The sequence below is a fragment of the Aythya ferina genome, assembly GCF_964211825.1.
Source record: "Aythya ferina genome assembly, chromosome: 3".
NCBI classification, from domain to species: domain Eukaryota; kingdom Metazoa; phylum Chordata; class Aves; order Anseriformes; family Anatidae; genus Aythya; species Aythya ferina.
Genome location: NC_140298.1, coordinates 76,881,533 through 76,903,360, shown reverse-complemented (window position 1 = coordinate 76,903,360; position 21,828 = coordinate 76,881,533). Strand labels below are relative to the sequence as shown.

General features: G+C 35.0%; 1 protein-coding gene across 14 annotated transcripts in view; it reads left to right on the top strand.

Annotated features, from left to right (window-relative positions):
* Positions 1-21,828, top strand: part of TBC1D32 (TBC1 domain family member 32) — an 82,961-nt gene that overhangs the window by 31,546 nt on the left and 29,587 nt on the right. For 13 of the 14 annotated variants that reach the window (XR_014691490.1, XR_014691491.1, XR_014691492.1 and 10 more), the window contains 5 exons: positions 786-854; positions 1,287-1,375; positions 12,899-13,021; positions 14,741-14,849; positions 15,650-15,743. Coding sequence is in view for 9 of the 14 variants with exons in the window: in XM_084514612.1 (XP_084370738.1) it covers positions 786-854; positions 1,287-1,375; positions 12,899-13,021; positions 14,741-14,849; positions 15,650-15,743 (484 nt within the window). In the remaining 5 variants the exon portion in view is untranslated. The remainder of the gene's footprint in view (positions 1-785; positions 855-1,286; positions 1,376-12,898; positions 13,022-14,740; positions 14,850-15,649; positions 15,744-21,828) is intronic. The other variant, XM_084514611.1, reaches the window with a different exon arrangement.

The window sequence follows — 21,828 nt, the reverse complement described above, 5'->3', positions numbered from 1 at the left end:
GATTCATGCAAACAAAAAAACACTAACCGGAAAATTACTGATCAAGGCATATTTTAGTCTTAAGAAAAATAGTATTATGTTAGTATCATTTGGTATCACTTCTTCCAGCCACAATCCATTTATTTTTTTCTCATCTGTGAAGCACAGGCAACTTTAATCTGTGACCTTGAGTGGCAGTTAAAATTAGATCTTTGCTAATGAGCTAGCACTTTGAATTGCTGTGGCATTAAAGTGTTTGCTTAGTGCAAACAAGCTGGATTGGTGATAGTTTAAGTTGTTGTTTAGACTGTGTATATCATAATAGTGTACGTTATGTTTGGAAAATATTTTTGTACTTTTTTTTTGGTGTGTGTGTTTGTTTTTCTGTAACACCATTTTGTTGATTTCAAGAGTGAATGGTGTGAAAAGTTTCTTTTTTTTTTTTTTTCCAATTCACTCAGTGTTGGCATGTCCACTGATAGATACTACTAAAGTAAAGTCATAAAGTTTTTTGAGCTACTGGAAGCAGGGAAGATGTATGCTGAAGATGATAAATATTTCATAGTTTTCAAACTGTGGTAGATCTTAAGTATTTTTTTTATGGCTTTTGTGGAACTTCCAACAATTTTCTGGAATTCTCTAGGTTTCCAGGTATAGCAATGCTGTATAAGTCCAAGTTAGACAATCAAGACTGTGTAGTTAACAGAAGGAAAACAGGCATTAAAACGGGGGTGTTCATCTAACATTAACATATAATGGTTGAGTCTGAATACTCAGAAAACTCTCTATTACATGAAATGATGTAGGATCAAAGATATAAACCTCAACATTCAAGCCTAGTCATCATGGATGGCCTTGGATGCTGGCCTCTGAAGGTAAGTGACAGTGTTTTGAACCAGTGTTAGAGAGGGTGTTATACTAAAGGACTTGCTGTTTTTTCAATTAAATTAGATATAAACACATTTCAAACATGAAAAAAAACAACACACACACACACACATAAAATAGTTTAACATTTGTCTTGTGATTTAATACTGAATAAGAACTCAAATACATGCCATGCCAGGATCTTTTTGTATATTCAGTGATTTTTTAAATCTAATTACTATGTTATTTTCCTAACATTCTCTGTGGTTTCTTCTTGCTTTCCACCAAAAAAAAAGTCAATGGCACCTCTTTTTACAGAAATAATTTAAATATATATATTTTTAATAATAGGTTTCATTTTATAGTAAACATCCCTAAAGAACTGTTATCTGTGTGAAATACAGAGGTATTTTTTTTTTACATTTGTCTTTCTTTTGCAGGATATCATTGACAGGCTTATTATTTTGAATTCAGAAGCTAAAATTCATTCCTTATTCAGTTATGAACAATCACATATCTTTGGTTTGAGGTAAGATGCTCTTTTATTTTTATTCTCTGGTCACATTAACAAAATAGGATATAGCATGCTTGGATGTGTTGCTTCTGATAAGATAATATTTGGTTTTTATTATGCATGAAGGTGAAATTCTACAATCTACAGAAGAAGATTGAATGAAAAATGTTCTACAAAATGAAAATGGCAATGAATCTAATCTTATTATCTGTAAATGGATATATTGTAATATGATAAGCAATAATAGAAATTGTGTGTTGTTATTTTGTGTAGCTGATTGAAAAGAACGTGTTACATTGATTGTAGTGCATGTTGTGCATACAACAAAAATCACATTGAAGTACTATAGTAAGCCAAGTATTTTAAACTATATGAGGTTTTACTATATATAGTCTTCCTCTACTTAGAATTATTTTTTAGTACATTGGTTTAAGTATCACCAATTTCACCCATACTTATTTTGAAAATAGCAGATCACAATTATTTCTGTAACCTGAAGTAATATTAATATTAGAAAACATGAACATGACAATGTCAGCATATTTTCACTGTTTTATAATATTTTAACATACTAATTAGAGTTTCTGCATTTTTTGTGCTTTTTCCCCCCTGTTTTCCAAAGATGTATATATAAATCCTTTAATTGACTTATTTATTAGTAACTTGTTTTGTGCAATTGAAATAAAAACTGTCTTGGATTGTGCTTCATAGTATGGAAAAATTTGATAATCTTGCTTGGGCAGGGTATAGCCCAGTTGGTTAAGGACTGCAACATTAGCTTTCTGCAACTGTATCTTTACTTTAATACCAAGGTAAAATTATTTTATACTATGTATGACTAATGATAAGATGTAGTGTAATTTGCTGATAAGTATGAGTATGGAAGATATGAACAGTGGCAGAATTCGTAGGTGGGAGATAAAATGATTTTGTCTTCTAAATCGGGATTTATAAATGTTGTTTGGGGGAAATCAGTGGTTGGATAGGAATGAGAAATTCTAAGATATTATTTGAAAATTAACATGTTATGAGGCATTTAGGTTTATCCTGACTCCATAAAAAGCTTGACAGAAACCCCAATGACTTAAATAAAGATGAGGGAAAGTGAGCTGTTTTAAAGTTTAAATTAATAATTTGCTTTTAGATTGTGTTCTAGACATATAAGGTAAAAGAATGCACTTCTTGTACCGTGATATTGGAATGCTTTTCTTTGTAGGCAAAAATGATTTACTGAATCTGAGCATGTAAGCAGTTGATTCCCATGCTGTAAGGCAAAGGCTGTTATACAAATCCGTGAATCATGTGGTGAAGTTGTGTTTAATGCCTACAACATTTTTAACACAGCCTCTGCTCTGTGAGGTAACAGAACTACCTGTAACTACACATACGAGCAATGTAAAAAAATCATCCATAATCAGTCAAAAGAAGCCATATGGTTAAGCAGATAAGATGGGCTTTAGAGTTCACTGTGGAAATGGCATTTTCTACTGAAAACAGACAAAGTCAAAAAATAAGCAGAAATCCAGAAGATGTCTGATATTCCTCTTTTCACTTAATATGCAGAGCCAAATCGCCAGATTCTTCCTTTTTTTTTTATTTTAAATTTTTATTTTTGTTGTTGTTCAAAAGTCCTGTTACCTTCTTACCCCTTCATTGCCTTTCCTATAAAAGAAAGGATGATTCAAGTCTAGGGATTATAATACAGGCCTATGTACACCAAAAAAAGAAAGTAAAAAAAAAGTAATGAACTGTTTTGTTATTGATTAAGTAGCCTTTTATGAGCTTGTGGGGCTTGCTGTTATTTTTATTTTTTTCCAAATAATTGAGAATTGGCACATACAAGCCTTCTATTATGGCAAATCCAAATACCTGCACAAGGCAAATATATAATATTATGTAGTTACTCAAAATTTTCTATTACAATAATACTAGAATTCTGAATCAATCTGGTATTTTCCATGCTTATGGTATTGTTTACAGTATTATGCCTTGCAAGAAACCCTAGTCTATATTATTTTAATGTGAGAGGTATACAGTTGCTGTTAAATACATTTTGAAAGTGAGTTCCATGAGCTTTTCTGTGAACCCTGCTGACTACGGACATCTGTGTTCTGAAAAGTAAACCTTTTATTGTGTACTTGGTATGCTCCTTGACCAAATCCCATCAAGAATATCAAGCTTAGCAGCACTTAGATCAAATACAGTATCAAATGTTGAACAGATCTGAAAATGTAGGCAGCTCATTAAAAGGAGCAAAAGAACTGTATTTCTCTGCTGCTATGTAGAAATAAAACACTTAAATTTTTATGATAACTGTGACATTGAAAAACTGAATTGTTTTGTAGGATTTTGGTAAAATGTTACCTAGATTTTTATTTTTTTTCCCCCAATGACTTTAATACTAGTAAACAGCCCAAACCACTTTATCTAATTTTTCACAGCATCTGCACAGCCATGTACTTTGATATTTGGTCAGGTACCATTGTACTGTGGCTTGCCTAGAGCCGAGTGCTGAACTTTGATCTGTTTAACTTAAAGGTTATATTCTCAGGTCCTGTAAAACCTTTCTATTGCTCAAAAGTGTTACAAAATTTTTTATTTGAATGCTAAGCAACTTCTGCCATTTACCACTGTATTTTTTTTCATGTGTGTACTGTGCTTCAGTGATTTAAAAATGTTTAGTTTATTAACTGTTTAACTATATGCAATTTAAAATATATGTGTTTCCATGGTTTATTTAAACAAAAAAGTATAGGTGTATTCATTTATCTCTTCAGTGTTATTACATTTTCTGGTGGCTGATTGTTTTAATTTTGATTAAGTATAAATTCTGAAGTATTACACTGATGGACACCTCTGCAGAGACTCTACTGACAGCTTTCTTTTTCATGCTTTCCTCCTCTGAGAAGTAGTGTCAGGGAAAAATCAAAGGGAAATTGTAGGGAAGCTCGATAGGGTTTTGCATAGCCAGTATCTCTTAGCCTATAAAGAACGTTCCTGAGAGTGCATTTGTACAGACAAGTAAAATATCAGTTCCACAGTAAGTTATCCTAGTGGGAGGCTCCTTTTTTGTAACTCTCAGCTAGGAAGTGGTTTGGCCTAAGAACCTTCTTCAGCAGGCACAGATGGTTCATTGTTCTTGGACTTTTGGCAGGTCATTTCTGATCTGATCCAGAGAGATCCAAAGGCTCTTGGATCTTGATTTTTTGAAGCCCATTGAGTCTTAACGTTTCAGGTGCTCTCAAGTGTAGTTTTCTGAGCACACTTCTAGGTGTCTGTTTTCTAGTCAGGGTTTAAACAGGTAATTTCTTGACCCACAAAGGTGAATGACATAAATCCCATACATTTTGCACTCCCATGGGAGCACTGGTATATATTGCCCAGAAAGGCAGTGGAGACTTCTCCTTCCTTCGACATCTTCAAAAACGACTTGAACATGGTCCTTGGCAACCTGCTTTCTAGGTATCTGATCTCCAGAGGTCCCTTCCAAACTGAATCATTTTGTGATTTTGCAATTAAATCCATTTTTTTTATTTTTTTATTTTTTATTTTTCTGATCCAGTTTTCTTTTATTGCAGCTATTGCATATTTCCAGGATAAGATCTATTCACCTGAAGGCACTTTTCATATTTTTTTATATTATTATTACTCAAAAAGGGAAACTTTAGACAAGAAATTGGAGATAAGAATAGAAAAATGAAAGCACATAGTTCCTAATGTATATATAGAATGATTTTCGAACTGTCAGTTCAACTTCAAAGCAGATTTGGACTTATTTAGAAGCAGGAGGAATTTTTTTTCAAGCAGTCAACATTGGCTGATAAAAGAGCATTGAAGACTTTTTCAGTCGCTGTACAGCCTGAAAATCTGGGTGCACAGTAACCCATACAAAAATTCTCGGTAGACTTTCTATTTTAGAAGATTCTTAACTTGAATTGCCATCAGAGCACAAATCCTAGGAAAAGGGAATTAACAGCAGTAATCAAACTAAGAAATTTGAATGTTTTATTTATGGAGAGAATTTCCTTAATTTACTGATCAACTTAATTTCTTTGATACAAGCATACATATTGATTGTATCTTAAAAGTTATTGGATGTGAGAGAGAACAATTTTCATAAAGGTGTGACACTTAACCACCTCCCTTTCAAGGCTGATCTCTTTGAATCACTGTAACTTTTATTAACAAAGGAGTTGAGTAAACAGTGGTAACATACTTTTTTCTTTCAGACCAATGAATATCCCACATCAAGGCAACTCATAGTATTTCAGTAGGGTGAATACATCTGTGAGTCGAGTTTTTTCTCATGCTGAGAAAATGTATGCATAATATATGTATTTTCAAAGCCTCTGCCTAAAGCATTATTCAGGCATTAACATATAGCTGTGCTCTCTATTCAGAAATCCAGTTTTCTGTGAATTTTGGAGTGATACTGTATTGTTAACTGGATTAAAGCATGGCAAAGTACCAATTTTTTACCTTAGATAATGAACCCCCAGTCTCTAAAAAGTATCAATAGTCCAAAATAAGTTCAAAGTCATCCAGTCAGTTCTGACTTGCATAAAACAGAAGAGTACTGTTACTGAGAATAGACATGGACATGGTTCCATGTTTCTTTTTTTTCCTTATCAATCTTATATTCTTACATACATATACTACAACCCTCAGCCTTTTTTTTTTTTTTTTTTTTTTTTCCCATAGGGGATTTCTTTGGTTATAAGTCAGTAAAGCTCCTAAATGTTATGAAGTCAAAAGATCTTGTGTATGTACTTTCAGAATTAGAAGAACATTAGTTGTTAGCCCTGCACTTGTTCATTGAAACACCTTGTGCTAGTAGGCATTAAGCAAAAATAACAGTACTCTGTTCAAGAGTTTGTCTTCCTGCAGGAAAGTACCTGGAAAACTCAGAGAATCAAATCCTCTTCCTTCAGATAGGCAAACTGGGGCTGTTTAATTTTAAAGACAAAATATGCTTGCTTAGCATTAGAGACTTCTGAAGACAGTGTGTTTTGTAGAATCATAATTTGAACTGCAATGAAAAGTAGATTAATTTTAGGCATGTGTAAGGTAAAGCTGAAAAAAAGAGTATCTGTTACAGTGCTCTGTATGGTACTTTTAAATGTATATGTTTATGAAAAATTAGAGAAAATTGGAAATATTAGTCTAAGTCACAAGTTCGTCAATATCAGCTTCAAGTTGTAGAGCTATAGAGCTTGCCACAGTAGAAAGTGGGTGTTGTATTATTATTAGATTAGTGTAATAAATATTCTGACATTGTTAAGTTGTATTTTTTGTTGTTTCATAGTATATCACAGTGAATACATTTTTTTCTTCTAATGCTCATTTTTTTACTTGCTGAATGGGTGCAGAAGATTATAAAAATGCATTATATCTATTTCTATTGTTCTACAAAATTAGTAAGGGAAAGATTTAGGAAAGAAAATTTTAATGGCTTATACTATATTGACATCAAAATCAATCAGCCTCTTGAAATTTGCCTCAAAACAGAATGTATTAATCTAAACTTCCTCTAGTGCATTCCAGTGAAATCCAAGTGAATGAATTAAATCCTACAGGAGCTGGGAGACGAACAAATATATGATTGTTAGGCAAGAGATAACTGCATGTTTAGGAAGAGTAGATAATAAACACCCCTGCATTCTTTTACTATTTTCATCAGCATTGTAAACATGCCCCCATAAATATAATTGCATTTTAATAATGAGGTAGCTGCTGCATATGAAATAATTTGTTCCTTTTGTACTTACATTATGTATATTGTTAATTAAAAGCATTTGACTTTAATGCTTGTAACACAACAGAAAGAGTATTGATTCTCATGTTTTATAAAGGTAGACTGTATGAATCCTTATAATTCTTTTTCCGTAGGTCAACATGCTATTTAGATTGACCTCTTTTTATTAAAAAGCCTTATGATCAGCAGACGGTTTTCTTAAAATTCTCCAAGATTTCATGCATTTCAAATTGAAGGAAGACTTTTTATTTAAAACTGTTTTCTTTATATGACTTATATCTTCTATTTAAACAAATTAAACTTCCCATTTAGAAAAAGCAGTGTTCTTTTACCAGTTTCATGGGTTTTTTTCCATCTTCCTTGTTGTACATCTTGTCTTCCGCATATCTGTCTTCTGAATATACTTCCTGTGAGCTCATGAACACTGTTGTCTAATGTGTCTGATAAATCTTTTGATCACTAGCATTTGAATGACAGGGCTAGGACATCAAGTCCTGCAACAAAATTTGTGATGCTATTGGCTGGATGTACTGAAGAAACTCTTTGCATGACACGTCCTATGTCATTATGTATTTGGGAATGAAAGCAAACCATGTTCATTGAGTTCTTTCTCTCAAGGGGAGAAAACGGTATGGTGAGAGAGGGGGGAATTGCGTCTGATATTATGTATTTTTTCCTCTTATTCTGCCACATTCAAATCTTATTTTGGAAACATGAAAGACTGTGTAATCCTCCAAATATTTTATGCCAAGCCTTTTAAAGCTGAATAAGGAGAAGTGATTAATAATTAGTGAGCCATTTTTTACTATTTTAATTGTGTTTTCTGTTTAGCAAGTGATATGCAATTCTTTGGAAACCAGCCTCTTCCCACTGGAAGTGCATGCTGTTTATGGGCAAGACTTGATCAGTAGTGGTCACTGGAGATTGCACATATATCCTGTAAATTTGACACCTGTTTAATAATCTAAAAGTACAAGAGAACAGAGTCTACATTACTAGTGATGGGGAGCTGCAACAAGATTATGTTCATCTGCTTCCACGTTACATACTATGTTAATTCATTTTTTTTTTTGTTAGTTTGTATGCCAATATATTTGTTAAGTATATTAATGTAGAACAACTTATACTGAATGGAATGGGAATAGCAGATTCTGTGATTGGATTCTATCACTTATTTGTTTTTTTTGTTTGTTTGTTTGTTTGTTTGTTTTTTGTTTTTCTTCATACATACTGGAGGAAATTAAAACAGTTCACTTCCTGAAATTTAAAATCAACTTCACTTTAAGTCCTCTAGGCTGGCAAGTGAGGCTCATGAAAAACATTTCTGTTTGTCTAGGGAGACTCTTACCATTAACAATCATGTTACATGTGATTTGTAAATACATTGGAGCAGAAGTGCTCTTTTGAAAATCTTTTAATGAGGAAAACGTAATAAGAAATACATATGTCCCTGAGCTCCCTTACTGGGAAAAACGTGACTACCCAAAAATAGTCTTCTTCCAGTGTAGGTAGTCGAACTTCCAATGGCCAAGGCATCTGAGGTGTAACTCAGGGTATTGATAAATACACTGTACCCACATCATCTCATATTTCTTCAATACCCCAATCAGCTTTGCTTTCAGTAGGACAACTAAAAGCCTTGATTCTTTAAAAAATGATGTGTGGAGGCATACTCTCTCTGCTCATTATTACTGACTTCTGTTCAGTCTGTAAAGGCAGCTTGTGAAGCTTTGCATGGTTGTGCCCATTCTGCTGTAAAGCCAACTTGGATTTTGGCTTCTTTTTGCTAGCTTTTCTGTACTGGTCTGGCACGCATGATAGTAATTGCAACTCACTTTTTGGATCAATGTTCTCATTGGAGCTCAGGCAGTTACTCAGAGTAATAAAAAATAAATCAAATTGGTAATGTAGGCTTTGATGTTAAACATTTTAATGTTAATCACCTATGATGATGACACTGGAATTATTTAATGAAAATTTTGCTTTGGGTTTCTGTGTTGGTATCCATATTCATTTAGCAAGAAGGAAATCATGCTACTGTAAAGAGGTCCCAATCCTCATTTTTCCCCTCATGTTTTGAATATTGATTTCTGAGAGAGAAACAAAGACCCATACTCTCTGTAAATGTTATACTGTATATTTTAACTGAGCTGAATCATCCATGCCTGTATTTAGAGCAGGCAGAAACTGCAAGCCAAAAGAAAACCTTTTTCTGAAGACCAGTTTATCCTACCATTTTGGGGTTGCATCACTGGAATGACTTACTGAAAATATCGATGCACACGTTTCAGGTTTGGCTAACCATTGTTCCCTGCCTGAACAGACACGGTATTGATATAGCAGTATAGATTAATTTGGATGTGCCAGATTCTTTTTTCCCTATGGTGCATGGACTGGTTCTGTTTATGCCACATTTTTTTTATATTCTTTTGCTCAGATAATATACTGTGTCTGGCTGCAATGGAGGTAATTTTCCTCGCAGCCACCTATGTGGTGCTGTGTTTTGGATTTGTGCATAAAGTAGTGTCGATAACTCCCCAATGTTTTGGCTGACTCTGTGTGAGTACTGCTCAGGAGCAGGACTTTCTCTTTATCCCACTTCCCTGCAAGTAGGCTGGTATGCAGGAAGATAGGATTGAACACAGCCAAAACAGCTGACCCAGACTGGCCAAAGAGATATACTGTATGAAACTCGGCAATAAAACCAAGGTGAGGTGGGATGGGAAGTTGGTCTTGAAGATAGCTGTTGCTACGTGACTGTCTGGGAGCTAGTCTGCTCGTGGGAAGTGGTGTGTGATTGCCTTTGCATCACTGTTTTTTTCTTCTTCCCTCCCCCCCCCCCCCCCCCCCGCCATCATCTTTTCTGCCTATCTTTACCCATGAGTTTTCTCACTTCAACTCTTCTGTTTTTCTCTCCAGCCCATTGGGCAGTGAACAAGAACTGTGTTGGTGCTTAGTTGCTGGTGAGGTTCAACCCACCACAGACAGTACAACTACCATATCCTACTCTATCCAATAGTATATCTTACATGTTTTTCTGCCAAGGGAATACTCGCAGGTATGCCTGAAGTGAGAACAGAGTATCAGATAGGGATTGGAAAGAACGTGCTAGGAAAGTAAGGACAAATAGTCTACGGGGTGTAGTGAGAGCTGGAGAAAATCAGAATTGGGTTTAACCATAATAAAAGATAGTGTGTGAAAGAAGTATCACTTGAAGTTGGGAAAAAATAGACAATCAAGAAAAGGGGAGTACAAAGAATATGCATGTATATATATATGTTTTTTAAAAAGGAAACTCACAGGAAAAAAGTGAGAAGAATAAGATATCTTCATAATGGGTGCTTGTTAGTAAATCAGAAATTTATATGTGTTTTTATTATTTTGTTATTTTAGGTGAAAAAAATAGGCAACTTAAGAATTGATTTTTATTTATTTTTATTTTTAGCAGATAGATTTGTGTTTCCCATGAAGGACTGACTGTTCTGCCATAATTCTAGAAATCATGATTCCGTCTACCAAAACTAAGGGGATAGCCAGTTTACATAGTTACACAAGTACCAGTTAACATGCTTTCTTTCAGACTAGAAAGTGCTACTCTAAAGTAGCAGTTGTGATTGTAAGTGGAAGGGGAAGAATTCAGGAAGCACCCTCCAAGAAAGACAGCAATGACATGGGACAGGAAATGCAGAATTCAGAAACCAAATTATTTATCATTGCCATATTTTCACAACTATTTTACCTTTTTCTGAATTTCATTAAAAATCGGTGTTCTATAAAAGACTGCCCTCAGATGAGGTTTTATCTGTATTGCATTTTCTTCCTGAGAGTATAGTATATCTTACTATTATTTTCACATAATTATACAATCATTTGGGATTGGAAGGGACACTGGATATTGTCTAGTCCAACTGCTCTGCTCAAAGTATGTTCAACTAGAGAGCATTGCTTAGGGCTGTGAACAGGCTGGTATACAGTATCTCCAATGCTGGAAATTCTGCAACATCTCTAGGTAACCTGTTTCACTGTTTCAACAACATTACAGTATGTAAAAAAGGCATTTCCTATATTTTGCTTCATGCCCATGGCCTCTCTCCATTGTGTACCACTGAGAAGGGTCTGGCTCCATCTTTTCATACTCAATTATCAGCTTTTTATGTACACTGATAAGAACACTGCAAAGCCTTCTCTTTTCCAGACTGAACAATCACAGCTTTCTCAGCCACTCTCCATGTTAGATGGCCTAAACCTTTAAAATGTCATTTGAATACCCAAGCAGAGGCTGTTCATATTCATATCTCTTATATTTTGTCATTTATCCTACTGCTATCCCTTCTGTTTGACTATGGTTTGTTTTATTTTTCTGCTCTGCCTTGTGTACCAAGCATTCTTAGCCATCAGTATTCTCCTGGTTGTTTTTGACTGCTGGAAACGTCAAACAGGTTCTTTACCATTTAAAGTCATCGTACTTAATGGGAGAAATGGTCCATCTTCGTAATGGCTCCAGTGCTCTTTTTGTGGATTTTTCTCCTATATTGCAATAAAAAAATATAGTTGAACTATCATTTCTTCTTTTGTGATTTGGAGAAGTACTGAGAATGAATCAATGTCAGGAACTAGTTAATGTAAAATAAATAGAACATGCAGAAATTTGAAATGTGAGCAGTTTAAAGTAATACTAAAAAAGCAGCAACAACAAAAAAGACATACTTTCATCATGTCTATTTACTCTTTGGTCACAACTGTTTGAATTTTCAGGCGCTAAATTACTTATGGATGGCCCATGATTTTTTGCTATTGTCAGTAGAAGCATATTGGGAACTACATGGAAGAAATGAGCACTGACTAACAGATGAAAAATTTCAAATATGTATTCTCTAGTTCATACCAAGTCTTATGTGAATGCAAAATATAATTCTGATCAGACTTAATTTATGATGAGTTTTATGATTGTGATAGAACAATATAAGAGTAACAACAAGAATGTTTAGTTGTATCATTTTCCATGAAGAGTAAACCTTCAATGCAATTTGTTTCTGTGTTATAGTGAACAGATAAGTTAAAAAATAATAATAATAAAAAAAACCCTTGGACTTGACCTGGCTCAGATTTATATGAAATATGTTGGATTAGTTTCACTGTTAATTTACTCTGAAGTTACAAAACAAAATTGTGTGTAATGTGCTGTCATGCTGTTGTGATTATTGACTTAATTTACCATTTTTTTGCTTTTCTGAAATAAAAAAGTAGATTTGTTGGTTCTGTTGCATGTTAAATCTTTTATTGCCTTTGAGCTGTTTTAAATTTGATAGTACAGAACCGTTTAAGAGCCTTTTTTCTAAAGGAAAGATGTGTTTTTATCTTGTCTCTCCCTGACACCTGCATTGCCCATGGTAACCCGATCTTGAGTTACCTTACCTATTATATAATTTCTTCACATGTCCCATGGAATGTCTTATTAAGTCTGTGTCACTTCTGTGTTCTGTGATAGAAATTCAAAACCAGACTGAGCTGACCAGTGATTATTTTCTATGGTTGTTCAATGTACCTGTAAAATCTATTGGGAACCCGTTCCCTGTTTGCTCAAGTCTGTGACACTTGAGTGGCTAAAGAGGATACAGAACCGTTCCTGACCCAATTCTGTCTGGGTATTTTTCTGATACTGAAAGTCTTCCCCCCCTTCCTCCCTCACCCCATTTTGAGATCTCATAAACATGTTCACCTTTGTTTTATTGTGCATTACTGAAATTCTGACTGATGCGCTATCACTTCAATGTGTCCTGCAGGTTGTTAAATGTGCTTTGCTGTGAGCTTAATACCCTTTTGTTCTTGGAGACTCGCTATAAAGTATCACAAGTTTTACTAACTGCTCAGGAAGAAAATGTCACAGAAACTTCTGAAGGACCAGGGTAAGAATTGGCCTATGTAAATGTTATTTTAATTGTCAGACTTTTTTCCTGAGTATATATGAGTTCCTTCGTGGCTTTGAACATAGAGATGCTCTCACTGTAGTTAGCATCTAATGTATATAAGTTTACTTACGAGCATGTTTATCATCAATCTTAAATTATCAGAAGATACTTCATTCTTTTTCCTACTTCCAACTCAAAAGTGTAAAAGTGAAAGGCAAGTATTTTTCTCCTTTTCATTTGCATAAATCTTAAGTTATTTTTTTTTTTTTTTAAAAAAGGGAGTGCAAAATTTGTTGGTGCAATTGTGCCTTTTCAAATTACTTGATGTTACTCTTCTATGTATATAATATAAAATAAGGGTATGTATGTATTAAAGGCATATTAAAGGCATCACCAGTACTTTGAATTTTTTTTTATTTGTACCTTAGTCAGCTCTCCAGCTTCTGTGAGATTCTATTGCTGACTTTTAAGTAAAATTGCACAATTTATCTTTTAAAAAATGAAAGTGTATTTTGGGGATTGAAGTGGATGTTCGTTTAGTCCCAACCACTTTGTCCTTTCTCTCAACATGTTTAATGTTAAAAACTTAACTCTTTCTGTTTGCTGTATGGGACCAGTACAGAGCTTGAATCAAACAGTATGGGCTAAAATCTCAGCAGATAAACATTATTGTTATATACTATTTGAACAGGAGACCTATTGTTTCCTTAAACAATAGATACTGTATTCTAAAAATCTCAGTATATAAAAATTGATCTTTAGTTCCTTTAAAATAAAATTTGTACCCTGAGGTACAAATTGATTTAAGACAGCAAGTTAGGTGTGTGTTAAGTTCTGAATAACTGCTTATTTGGGAAAGCAGAAATTGCTGATAGGCCAAAAAAGGGATCAGATTTTGATGCTGTTAACTGTTTCTGCCCTAGTTACTGAGCATGTGGGCATAACAAAGCCTGAAGTTTTAGAATCATAGAATATCCCAAGTTGGAACGGACCCATGAGGATTGTTGAGTTCAACTCCTGGGTCCCCAAAGGACCGCCCAAAAAATTAGACCATGTGTTTGAGAGCACTGTACAAATGCTTCTTGAACTCCGGTAGGCTCAGTGCCCATGACCAAGCTCCCTGGGGAGCTTGATTCAGTACCCAACCATCCTCCCAGTGAAGAACCTTGTCCTGATATCCAGCCTTAACTGCCCCTGTCCCAGCTCCATGCCATTCCCTCGGGTCCTGTCGCTGTCCCCAGAGAGCAGAGCTCAGCACCTGCCTCTCCGCTCGTGAGGGAGCTGCAGGCCGCCATGAGGCCTCCCCTCAGCCTGCTCTGCTCTGGGCTGAACAAACCAAGGGGCCTCAGCCGCTCCTCACATGTCTTGCCCTCCAGACCCTGTACCATCTTCATAGTCCTCCTTTGGACACTAGACCCTTCACCAGCTTTGGAACCCTCCTTTCTACTCTTTTGTTTCCCCTAATTGCTTAGATGTTTCCAGCCAGTATTAGGTAGAGGAGTACAAAATTAGAGTAATACTTGCAGACTTCTCAAAACACTTCATGTTCCTGTTTATTTCTTTATGCCTATTTATTGCCCAAGTCATGTTTTAACTCTGTGCTGTGCATCTCTGAAGTTATTCTTGCTCAACACAGTTTTCTGAATTAAACAGTCATTGGTAAATCAAAGTGGTAGTGATTTTTAAATTTTTTTTGTGTGTTGTTTTGTTTTCCAGAGATATTATAATTGATGGCCTATCAGTTGAGAGAAACCATGTTCTTGTTAGAGTATATCTTATTGGAGGACCACAGGAAAGGATTTTGCCTCAGAGAGTACTAGATAAGGTTAGAATTTAAAATTTATTAATTTCTGTTTCTTTACCTCTTATCCTCATTAATTGAACATTTTGTTGATATTTTAGGACATGGAAAATTATTTAACATTATAAAATAGCAGTCCACCTTTAGCTTTATAAAGGGCTAACACTGACACTGAAACAAATACTTTTTTTTTACTGGATGCACTGTTGGCATGTGCCTAGGACACTCCACAATCAGATGAAGTTTTTGTATTGATGCATTTTAGTAATACTTTTCTCACTATAAAAATGAATGCAATTTGTCCATTTTTTACTTCTATATTTCTGTTTTTTCTTTATTACATTTTCATTTGTTATATCATGTTTTTTCCATGCTTGAGTTTTCATTTGTGGTACTTAATACTTGGAGCTTTCATCAATGTTCTAACAGTACAGTGTTCGTTAAACAGTTCCTTTAAATGTTCTACTTCTTATGAAGTAACTCTTACAAAAATGGAACACAAATTACTGTCAGCACAGGAAAGACAGCTAGATCAATGCATAAAATTGGAATTACAAGGTTCTTTTTTTTTTTTTTTAAAAAAAAAAAAAACAAAACACTTCCGATTTCCCTTTTGGTTGAAAAAAGAATTATAACATCAAAACTGTCAGTGGTACATACTGGAACAAGTTTTGGCTCAAAGTCTTTGTGGATTTTGTGTCCTTTAACTTTTATTTTAGTTATGAAGTATATCATCTTGAATTGTATATCAAGCCTATTTTCTTATATAATCAATAGTTCTGGGAACTTGACCTAATTTAATTTCTTTTTGGTCCTGTTTCTAGGGCAGTGATCCATATCCTTGGCCAATGTTTTCATCGTTCCCTTTGCCAAAGTGCTATCTTGCAGAAATTCCTAGGAAAACTGAATTCAGACAAGGTATGTACAAAGCGTTCAAATACTGTAGATGTTGAACAAACATCTGTCATTTTATTTTTTTTATTTTTTTTTCCTTAGATTATGATCTCATAAATACCTAAGGATTTTTCATTGTTGGCTGCATTTGTAGCTAAGTAAGTTGGTTTGGTTTTCCATGTCTGGCTTTGTGCAACTGTCAATCTGCAAAGCTCTGTTTACTAATCTAATTCCAATGCAAACTTAAAGATTAACCTTTTGGCTTGTCTCAGGTGGGTGAGTCATGAGATATATTTATATCATCTCTCTAGTAACTGAAGCAAGACATTATGGTTAAGCTACATATCTTTTGTACACTATTTTCTTGATTCAGATCCCCGTGTTTACAAAACTTGTTGGTGTGTGAAATAGACAGTGTTTAGGATAGTTGGTTTCCACATTGAATATCAATTTGTAATGTGGGTAGACTAAAGAATCCTGTGAAGAACTATCTAGGCAAAGCAGTTTAGTTCATACGGAGAAAACATTTTAAGATTTTAATTTGCATAGACAATGCAAAAGAACCTGGTGAGTTATAATAAGTAAATTGTCTTTTGTATTTGTTCATGTTCACTATATCCTTGAGATGTTCTTATTAAACTTACTTGTTTCTTCAGCCAATGTAGATTTTCAGAAGTGATAGAAGTTCTACATCAAATGAAGTTTAGATAATATTCTCTATATAGATGTCAAGAAAAATAAAGCAGTTGACAAAATTTGTAAAGAACAGAATACTCTGATTCCTTTCTCTGATAAGAGAAAAGGCAGTGTAGTTATAAAAGAAGGGAATTTTATTTACTTTAGTAATACTGTTCAGGTTTCCCATGGTAATTTTCATAAAACACTAAATTTTTAGATCAAATCACTGTAAAATGGGTGCCCAGTTCTTTTAAAAATGTCTTCAAGAAGGCAGGTGGCCTTACTCTTCAATATTTGCTGTATCTCTCAGAACTTCTCTTGTCTTGTTCAGAGCAATTCTGTTGCTTGTCATTAACAAGTGGCCTAATGGAATGGGGTTGGTGTTTGTTGCTTTACAGGATGACAACCAGTTAGGAAAGCTTGGTTAAAACCTTTTGACTAACAGTAAATTCACTAGAATTAAGTTTCAAAGATATGCAAGTATGTTAGATAGAGGTATGGAAATATATTTTATTTCAAATGGCATTTTTATATTATAAAATACTATATAACTCAAAAATGAACAGTGCATTTGGTTTTATAGTCAAACAAAACATTTAATGCTTTTTACTTGGGAAAAAAAAAGACACTACTGAGTGTGTTCTGTTTCAATTCTAATTTTTTAAAATGAATTATTCTTCATCAAACTGTGAATCTCTGATTTGCTGGGCTGAAGCTTTCAGGATGTGTAAGTTCTTGTGGAAAAAAAGCATGAGAATGAATAGATCAAATATGAAAAGAATTAAATTCATAAATTACAGATTCCTGTAATTGGAAAAAAAGAAATCAAGAGCAAGATTAGAAAATGGGGTATATCTGGACTCAATTTTTCAACACTATAATATGACAGTGATATGAGGGTTCTTTCACAAGAGATAGGAACAAGTTATGATTAATATCTATGGGTTATGTTTGTACAGGACAGAAGATAATTGTTTGCCAGTTGAAGCCGGTGAGTCCTTGAGTGGAATGCCTCTAGCATGGGTATAGCAGTCTAAGAAAAACAAGTACATTAGGGGGATTCTAGAGCAGAGCTACAAATCGTGCCTTTGAGATGTTATGTATGAATATAGACTGAAATCACAGTATCACATAATATTTTGAGCGGGAAAGAAACACAAGTATCCTTGAGTTCAACTCCCTCCACACAGGACTACCTAAAAGTTAAACCATTGTCAAACACTTCTTGAACTCTAGTAGGCTCGGTGCCATGATCACTGCCCTGGGGAGCCTGTTGCAGTGCCTGACCACACTCTCAATGATGAACCTTTTCCTAGCATTCAGCATGAACCTCCCTTTACACAACTTCATGCTGTTTGCTTAGGCCCTAGTATTAAGGAATAATTGCAACTGGCTGATGTTGAAAAAGCAAAGGCACGTCTCTCAGTATATAAAAAGCAATTTTAAGGAGGACAGTTAGCTCTTCCATGTCCCTGTGCAGAAAAAGTAGTTGGTTTATTTGGCAATGAAGATTTGTTACAAATTAACTTAAAACAATTTATTAGGATGCATCTAGAAGTCATGAAATCATCAGTGGAGATTTTAAAAGCAACCTCTTTGGAGTTGTATTTATTCAGCATTCATGTTGTATAGCTGTTACACAGCTTGCTAGAAAGTTTAAGACATTTTCGTTAGGCATTATTTCTTTTTCAGTGCAAATAGCTGGACAGGGCTCACACAGACTTCATCTGTATGGCAAGAGTTCTGCAGCCATTCAAAAAATTGTACATCATATGAGTGGGGATGTTTAAACGCTTGTTATATCCATCACTAAAGAACAAAGGCTAGTACAGTTCTTCTGTGATTCCCTGAAGTTGTTGGTGTTCAGATTTCGCGCTGTGATGTTATGTAACTTCTATGGTATCATTTCTGTCTTCTTCTTGGGGTGCTTATACTACATAAATAATTAAAACTACTAGATTCTTAGCACTGTTAAAGAATGTACAATTTCTTTGGCTGAAGTGGAAAAGGTTTTAACTGTAGGTTTTATTCTGACTGTCCTGACCTCTTTTTAACCTCCCCTATTCTTACCCAGGTGACATGGACACCTGAAGAGAAGTTTACCTTTCTTTTTTCCTTTCAAAATTGGTTCTTGTCTTATAATTGTGGTGTCAGCTGTAAAAAAAAAAAAAAAAAAAAAAAAAGATGGAAGTTGCCTTTTTGAATGCAAGCTGAAATTAGATTGAATATTTTGGAACTAGTATGGCTGTTGCTTTCTGTAAAGATTATGTACTACTGAAGTCAGGGAACCGTAGAGCTTCATTTTCACACTCCCAGACCTGAAGTAGCTTATGAAAGTAGCAAATGTAATGGAAGTCATAGATAAAAGTTGAAGTAGAATATTGATGGGTGGTCATTGAAAAGAACTTACTCATGCTGTGTTTATGATGAAGAAAATCCAAGAAATAGTTTATTCTTCCATCTCTAAATTCTTTTGAAGTATACATGCAGCAGTGGTACCTTTCTGGTTGTGCATTTTGGGTGTGGACTGGCACCTGGATATTTTGCCTCACTGGATCAAAAATGAAGCAATCATAATTTATGCTGGTAAAATTACATTCCTCCATTTCATGATGATACTTTCAATGGGTAGACTCAACTTTTGGGGTGTTTGTGGAAGGTGTGGACTGTGTGTGTTTGAGGAAAATCTGTAGTGCTTCATTCTTTACAAATATCTGCCCTGGTTTAGCAGGTGTTAGTTAGGCACTTGCCTGAATGATGTACATAGCTGTAGGAAAGGATATATGGAAAAATCAACTTGATGAGTTGTGCTTTAATGTGCATTAATTGTTTCAGCCAGTATTTAAAGTTGCAAATCTGTTGGATAGCAGTGTATTAATGGCTCACCTCTGTCAAATACAATTTATAATGAAACTTCAAATTATTTCTACAGATCATTATGTAAGTGTGGAAATTAATTATGCCATTTCCACCTGTTTACACTGCTGCAGGATATCCTGTTGCTTTTCTTTTGTTATAGTTGTTCAATTACAATTTCAGTAATGTAATTTGAGGAAGAATTTTCAAGAGCTTTTCAGAGTGATATAATTCTTTGTTATTCAGGTTACAACTCTTAAAAATAATGTTGTGTTTTGTTTTTTTTTTTGACTTGTAATATTAACTACACCGTGGGTTATTAAAAGTTAAACTTTTAAAATGATATTCCATGTAATATTCATTCTTCTATTAGCACAGATCTGTTGTCCTTTTCTTCTCGTAGCTCTGCAGTTGTGACAGTTGGTGATGAGTGTGACTGAAGAATTGTGTCCATAAGTTTCCTACAATTACAGTCACTGCTTAGAATTTTCAATGTACATACACACCCCATCATACGTTTTGTCTCTGTGACTGTTAGAATTCAGAATCGCTACCAAAAATCTTCTGTAATCATGTTCTTAAAGACTTTCAATGTTTTATCTTATCCATTGTTCTGCCTTTACCTTATCCTCTAATGTGAATGGCACCCCCACCCCTGGTCCTCTGTCAGTGAACCAGCTGTGATAGCTTTCCTGTTACTTTCGTCACCTGCACTTTGTGACTTGTCCTCTATTTTATTTTTGGCAGTCTTCACATATGAGCTGCTTTTTTCCACTTGAAGAAATTCTACTCCATTAATGAAAGGTGAAAGAGTAAGCGTACAGGCAAATCTGAAATGAGCACAGATTTTCCTAAAATAAGGAATTCATAATAACCCTTGCAGGGATTTGTTTTCATGTGATAGTGCAATATGATATGGTCAGGTTATTCATTATCTCTTACTTCAGATTTTGAATAAGATACACATGGCTTTACGGATCTGAATTTCTTTGTAACAGAAAACCACTTTTGTTGTGAACATAATCAAATGAGAAGGGGGTTGTGGCATTTCTGATGTTTTGTAAAGCATTTATGAATTTTCCTCTGCTTTGCCTGCTTTAAACACAAGAATAATTTAAAGAATTATAAAGCAACATATTTCAGGGAGTTAAATCAGTTTAAAGTTGCAGGAAGCTATGGTGTGGTGATTTAAATCTCACACATGCAGCTGTAGTGAGTTGTAGTTAAAACCCAGAAGACAGCAAGCACCACACAGCTGTTCACTCACTACCACCACCAGTGGGATGGGAGAGAGAATCGGAAAAAGGAAAAAAAGGTAAATCTCGTGGGTTCAGGTAAAGACAGTTTAACAGGTCACCTAGAGACAGAATGACAGAAGAGGAAGGAAAAATATTAGTAATGATTAAAAAAATCATACAAAGCAAGTGATGCACAATGCAATTGCTCACCACCCACTGACTGATACCCAGCCAGTCCCCAAGCAGCAGCTGCCTGCCCTGGCCAACTCCCCTGGTTTTATTGTTGAGCACAGCACCACATGGTGTGGGACATCCCTTTGGGCAGCCTGGGCCAGCTATTCTGGCCATGTCCCCTCCCAGCTCCTGGGGCACCCCCAGCCTCCTTGCTGGCTGGGCAGCACCAGGAGCAGGAGAAGCCTTGGTTCTGTACAAGCACTGCTCTGCAGCAACTGAAACATCCCCCTGTTATCAGCATTGTTCTCATCCTAAATCCAAAGCTCTTCACCATACCAACTGCTAGGAAGAACATTAGCTCTATCCCAGCCAAAACCTCATGAACTGGTACATGTGGTTATTCTTTTAATAAGGCTACATTGAAAAACTAGTGCTAGCACAAAGGAATGGAAGGGGTGGGAAAACAACCACATACAAGGAAAAGGGCGGGACTGCAGCATATGAATTAAATTGACATAAGCTTCACTTCAATCACCCTGTTAAGGTATGATTTTTTGTTATTTTTTGGCCTATTTAATAGGTCACTATCATTGGGAAAGGAAGGACTCACTTATTTCCTTCCTCACCTTTTCTTTCCTTTCTCTTGTTTATTTTCTTCCTCTGCCCTCCTTACTTTCTGTCTTTCCCATCTTTCAGCAGTTCTGGCATTTCTTACAGAATAAACCCATTCATGCCATTTATCTAGGATAACTAGTGAACCCATTTAGAAACATACCAGAAGAGAGGTAAAAGAAGATCAAGATTTGGCATCAGTATGTTTTTAGAACGCTTCTAGCAATAATGTGAAACTCCACCCTTAGTAACGTGCAGTAGGCTTCCTCCTTTGCTGAGGACTGTGTGGTGATAGGACTTCAAGCTAGTCACTGCTGGGCAAGTTACAGTTACCTACTAACTCATGAAATTGGGATGGCGTTTATTTGGTATCATAAGTTTGTTGGAAGAAATTTTCATTCAAAAATAAAATTAAGATGCTCTTAGACACAGTTTTTTGTACTACAATGACCTGTTGGAGGAGGTGCTAGTCCATGTTTAATGACAAACTTAGGAGAAGCAAATGCTTTAGCTGGAAGAAAAAGAGTTACCCGTTACAGACTGTAATGGGT